Here is a 6466-nt window from a genome sequence, read left to right as displayed (position 1 = left end):
AACCCTCCCGTGCTTACCTTGCTCCCGGAGACCCGGTCCCTCTTGGGAGGGTAACAAGGGAGCTGTCTGAGCACTAGTGACTGGGTTTTACCCCTTTCTCCTGCTCTTCCGGCCTGCTCTTAGACTCTTGTCAGATACATCACAACCAAAAATTTTCCCTAGTCTGTGGGTTCTCTTTGTACTCTTTTGGATAAGTCTTGATGCATGTAAGTATTACATTTTCAGGAGGTCACATTTATCTAGTTATCTTCTGCTGTTTGTGAATTTTTAGTTACATTTGGTGTTCTATTTATGTAATATATTAGGCCCCCAGCGTTGTCACTCTTTTCACTAACCAGTGAATGCTAATTATTTATTTGACATTTTTTGTTGTACTGAAATATATACAGGTAGTCCCTCACCAAAGGGTTCCACTCCAGTGATTCCATTGTAAGTCAGTTCTGACACAAGACAAATACCTCTTTTCTTTTTTTAATTATTATTATCTTTTATTATCAGTATCTTCATAAATCCAATCTTTGAACATCTGTGAAAGAACGTCTGAGGCACTATATGTCCTGTTACTAGTGATTGTCAGTTAATTTTGATCATTTGATTAGAGTGGTGTTTCCCAGACTTCTCTACCGTAATATAATTCTTTTTCCCTTTGTAATTAATATATCTCAAAGTATGTCAAAGTATATTCTTTGAGGCTACGTAAATGTCCTGTTCCTCATCAAACTGTTTTTATTTACATCCATATGGACTCACAGATTTCTCTTTTACTCTCTGAGTTATAATCCATCGCAGTTTTGATGCTCTGCTTCTTCCACATTTGGCCAGGGCACCCCTTCAGTCTGGTTCACATGTGCTTCTGACATGTGCTCCCATTCTTGGGCCACTTCCTTACTTTCTGATGCAGCAAGATATTCTAGACTTATCTTGAGAATTCCATCTGCCATTTCTCTAAGGAGCTGTGGTCCCTTTTAGTAGAGAATACTCTTTAGAAACCAAACTTACTACTATAGGGTGCTTCCCCCAGGCCCTCTCAGTGGACATAGCTAGAGACTATATGTATATAATATGTGTGTATAAATAATACACGTATATGTGTATAAATAGATACACATATATATTTATATAGTGCTTATATTATTTTTGTCTTTAACACTGAACTGTAAACTTACACTGATGCCTTCAATTCTAATCCAGCACTACAGTGTTTATTCTAGTTGTCTGTCTTTCCATTTTTGTAACTCTCTTTTCTAATAGTGAGAATCCTGGCTCCAAGCATCCTTACTGTATTTACTTACTTGAAATTGGAAGTAATGTGATCAGTTCCTCTCCAGCCCACCCCCCGCATATATAAACAATCTCCCATTGCCCCTGCTTTGGGATGCATATCCTCCTGGTTCCACACCATGGTTTCTCTGTAGAGTATATGTGTCTTTTGCTCAAAGTGCTGTTTATAGCAAATGCTTGATTCCAGAGAGTTCAGTAAGCTTTTACAGAGGGAAATGAAATTCTTAAAAGAAGAAAATGAGAACCTATGAAACTACTTAACATTGTGACTCCTGGGGAGAAAATGCTCATTTGTATTGTGTACTTTAAATAAGAAAGAAAAGGTCAGGTTCCTATGGGAATGTTGTCTATTTACTTATAAGGGATTAGTCAAAGCAAGTTTTTCACAGTTTGTTTTTGTCCACTGTTACGCCTGGTTTTGTTCTAATTTTACATTGAACACTCCTAGGAAGGCACTGCTGCACATGCCTCCACTTTCCCTCTCGCCAGGATCTACGGATTTCTCAACTTTCCTGTCTCCCAGTGTTCTGGAAGAAGTAGACAGTTTTCTCATAAGAATAACTAGGTAAAATCAAAGTTGATAAAGTGAACTCTTTTGCGGGGATGGAGGGCATATATTCTTGTTAAGTCTTTTTTAAAAATATTTTACTCTTTTAAAGATCACAACTGAGCATATGCATGTTTAGCAGCTGAAGAGAAAATATTAATTCATCCATCTAAAATCTGTTACCTAATAGTGTCATCTGACCTAAAGAATTGGGTCTCGAACAGATAGGTAGAACAGACAGCTAACCTGTAAAACCTGTCAGTGCACTCATCTCTCTTATTAGTCTTTACTAGGAGCCTGCTTACCTTATACACACAGGTCTAACAGGCTTGATTATCTGTTTGTCAAAGGGAAATGGGCCCCTTGATAGCTTGATAGAAGGGAAGGATCCTTTAGTGGAGGGACACTCAGCTCTGTGCCCTGATGACCTTACTGTATCAGAGGACAAATCAGGCCCTGAGCCATCCAGTTTCAAAAGTTTCCATGTAATATGTTTAAAAAGGCAGAGAAATATGACTTGGCATAGATCTAAAATAAATTTTTGGTGCTTGAAGGAAGAAACCTTCAACTTTCTGGACAAGCCAACTAATTACCCAAAGCTGCTTAATAATAGAGCTTATTGCTGTTTTATTTTTGGTTTACTTGAAACCCATTATAAAGTTTAATTTTTTAAAATTGATATTAGAATTATTTAATATTTCTAAGTTAACATTGCAGAATTAAGAATTTGATTCCCTGGTCCTATGGGTTAATTTATTAATTTGTCTTTAGGGGCTATGGAAAAATATTTCTGATCAATGTATAGAAAGCATGTGGCAGGTTAATTTTACTTATGTTGTTCAATTACATGAGGTTTGAGCTACCTGGATTTTATCATATTGTTGATAAGTGAAAGTGTTTTGCTCTTGGTTTATAGCTGCTGTTCTACTCCAGAGGTGGAACTGACTCTCCTGGCTTTTGCACTAGCAAGAGGAAGTGTTGCCAAAGTACTGAGCTCCCTCTGCACCATCACTGACCACCTGGACACACAGTATGATGCCTCGTCTCTCATCTCATCCATGGCATCAGTTAGGCAGAACCTGCTCCTTAAATATGGTAAATGACCTAGGGTTGGTGGGGATGCCACCAGTGGACACATCATAAAAGCATCTGAGCATTTGTCTTCTTGTCATCCTCTTGTCTTTTTTGGTAGTTTATGGACTGGGTTGCTGTAGTTTTACCATGATTCCTAGATTAACACATCTTCTGAGTATCAGACTTCAGAGTTGGTAGGCTGCAGGGGTATGTTGGTTCATTTATGGCAGCATCAGCAAAAGAGGACCCTAGAATCTCCACTAGGTTATGCTTCCAAGATTTACTGGTCTAATCACTTACATTGGGTGGCCATTTGCTCACGGCCATCATTCGTGAAATACACAAATGTCTCATTGTATATACCAAGAGAGTTGGGAAGGTGGGGGTATTCCTCACATGGGGGAGGGAGGAACCTAGCCAAAATGTTCAGAGGCATCTTTGTCTTAGGGTGGGCCCCTTTGCCACCCCCATGATCACTAATCAGAAGTACATACACCATGCTGGCCACTACTCTCTCTGGTGCCCAGCATCAGTCCAACTCAGCACTTTTCTACTGATCCAGTCTGGGGCCTCCTAATCCTTCTCAACACAGGAACCCATAGAGCTACTTCCCACATGAGTGCAGTTGACCTGTAGGAACAACATATTTGCCATCCTTGACTCTAATGATAAAGCCTCTGTACACAAAATACAGTATCGGACCCCATTCTCTTCAGTAAAAGAGGCACTACTGTGATATTTCTGCCATGATGTTCATACCTTTGTCTTTGATATGACTTAATAATTATTTTATGCTTAATTTTTAAAGTCAGAAAATTGATCTCTTAGATTTTCCTCAGATTATTTTAAGGACTGTGGAAAAATATTTCTGATAAACATATAAATATATGGCAGGCAAGTTTTACTTAAGATGGTCAGTTACATAAATTTGGAAGGGTCTTATTTGTGGGAGGAGACCTGGTGGCACTGTGGTTAAATACTTGGGTACTAACCAAAAGGTTGGCAGTTCAAACCTCCCAACTACTCCACAGGAGAGAAAGATGTGGCAGTCTGTCTCCATAAAGATTTATAGCCTTGGAAACCCTACGGGACAGTTCTGTTCTGTCCCATAAGGTCACTATGAATCAGAATGCATTCAGTGGCAATCGGATTGCTTTCCAGTGTTGTTTTTTGTGGGGTGGGGTAGGTATAGCAGGCATGGCTAGATGGAGGGATAGGGTACTAGGTCTAGAGGCTTAAGTGTTCTCCAGAAAAGGTTTCAGTTCATATTAGTGGGTTTATCTGGGCAGTGGGGACTAGAAAGGGGAGAAACGCATAAAACATGATTGATAATGTTTTAGTTCTGGATTGGGTTATAGATTAATGTACTTTCATTAACTATTAAAACAAAAAGAGAATTTTTAGATTATCTTAGAAAAAGTTAATTTTTATAATTCTTCAAACTGTCAGAATTTGCCTGGTGGTACTTTAAAGAAATAAGACTCAAAATAGTATTTATAAATTTAAATTCAAATGTAGTAAAATTATTGACTCCAAGACAGTAATTTAAGAATGTTCTCCCCTTCTCAAGAATACATTGAACCTATTGTATTAGTCTATGTCTTATAGTATGCTATGCTTCTGAACAATGGTTGTCCTAGAGACCTCTCCTTGGACTAACCCAGGGACATAAGCTGTAAAAGTCTTGCCTTTCCTGGATGTGGGAAGGGGAAAAGATGATGTCATCTTTTGTCTAATATTACTTCTCCGTTTTGGTTTTTGAATGGGTGGCCATCTCCATTACTGTGCCTGGTTTCTGGTTTGTTTGGTTTTTTTTTTTTTTTTTTTACCACTAGCTTTAGGTTCTCTCTTACTGTTGTTCAGGTAAACCTCTCCAGTTGACTCTTCAAGCATGTGATGTCAAAGGAAAAGAAGATAAGTCAGGACCTGAAAACCTCCTGGTTGAGCCATGGACGAGGGATGGTGAGTGGTAAATTTGTCCATTTTCAGTGAATGGTGAAGGCCCAGCTGTGCTCAGTAGGCACTGTGTGGGGTCACACTGGTCTTGCACATACTCAGCCTGTGCGGTCTCCCTACAGATTGTTCTTCACTCGGCAGCGATTCCTGGACCTTTTCTGCTTCCTTTATCACAAAAATGTATCTTTCTAGCTACTAACTTTTTTTAAAGTGAGGTTATTACTATTATTATTATTTTTTAAATTGTGATTTGGGTGAAAATTTACAAAGCAAATTCACTTTCCATACAGCAGTTCACATACACTTTGTCTCATGACATTGACTACAATTTATGCAATACAACAGCCCCCTCCCACTTCCTCCTGATAGTTAACTCTTCCCTGTGACTACCCCTCCATGCACTCCTGCTCCCTGAGCTGTCTCCCTGAGCATAAACAGCCCTTCTTTCTCATGATTGATCTCTCCAAGGAGTATATGTACCTCAGGTAAATGTTTACCTCATACGCCTGTCTTTTGTTTGGCTGGAAGCCACAGGTGTGCGTTCAATTCAGACCTGAAGGGCAGCTAGGGGCCGTAGTCTCAGTGGTTCCACCAGGCTCTATCAGACCAGCAAACCTGGTCCCCTTTTTTTTTTTCTTTTTTCCAGATGATTTTGAGTTTTGTTCCACATTGTTCTCCCTCTCTATCCAGGATCTCCTACATAGGTCCCCCTCCGACTGAGTGGTTGACAGTGGTAGCCAGGCACCATCTAGTTCTTCTGGTCTCATATTCATACAGGCTGCGGATTGCTTGGTGTACCAGTCGCTAGGACTAACTCTTTCCATAAATCTTTGGTTTTCTTCATTCTTCTTTGCTCTGGATGATGAGAGACCCATTGTTGCATCTAGATGGCTGCTTGCAAGCTTTTAAAATCCCAGTTGCTACTCGCCAAAGTAGGAGGTGGAACAGATTTTGTGTAGTATATTATGCCAATTGAGCTTGACGTCCCCTGCGACTATGGTCCCGAGCCCACAGGTTCAACTGCTAGGTCCCTCTGGGTAACTGGCTGTGACCAAGAAATGACTACAACCTTGTCCTTTGTCAGTCTACCATACCCCTGGGAATTCTTACAGAACATACAAATACACTTGTAGAACCATTGTCTGCCAACCCTATACATGGTCTTGGGTACACTCCCTGTTGCATAGACATACCTAATAGTTCAGCTGGCCTACCCATCTACCCACCCATGTTTGCTTTCACTGACAACTGAATACTGTATGTGCAAAAGGGTTCATCTTTGTTGTCTGCACCAACCATGTACCTCTCTATGTCTTCCTCTTCCTCAATGCCACCGTGTTGATCGCTCACATTTGGTACATTGCCCTTCTCTTCACCCAAATCAATACTTATCTCTACGTATCTAATAGTGTTCCCTACCCTCTCCTCCCACCCCTGGTAACCAACAAAGAAAATTTCCTTCCACAGATAAACCTTTCCTTGACTTTTACAATAACAGAGTAATACAGTATTTGTCCTTTTGTGATTGACTTCACTCAGCATACTGTCCTCCAAGTTCATCCATGTTATGCAGTGTTTTGCAGATTCTACATTATTCTTTAGGGTTGC

The 6466-nt window shown here is 40.0% G+C and overlaps 1 protein-coding gene across 1 annotated transcript in view; it reads left to right on the top strand.

Annotated features, from left to right (window-relative positions):
* Window positions 1-6466, top strand: part of ZZEF1 (zinc finger ZZ-type and EF-hand domain containing 1) — a 155797-nt gene that overhangs the window by 41878 nt on the left and 107453 nt on the right. The window contains exons 7-9 of the mRNA XM_007937490.2: window positions 1730-1846; window positions 2745-2923; window positions 4766-4864. Of these exons, the coding sequence (XP_007935681.1) occupies window positions 1730-1846; window positions 2745-2923; window positions 4766-4864 (395 nt within the window). The remainder of the gene's footprint in view (window positions 1-1729; window positions 1847-2744; window positions 2924-4765; window positions 4865-6466) is intronic.

This window comes from Orycteropus afer, unplaced genomic scaffold (assembly GCF_000298275.1).
Source record: "Orycteropus afer afer isolate SDZICR_OR568_19922 unplaced genomic scaffold, OryAfe1.0 scaffold00042, whole genome shotgun sequence".
Lineage (NCBI taxonomy): Eukaryota > Metazoa > Chordata > Mammalia > Tubulidentata > Orycteropodidae > Orycteropus > Orycteropus afer.
Note: the sequence above shows the minus strand (reverse complement) of the source record. Positions and strands in the feature narration are given on the sequence as shown.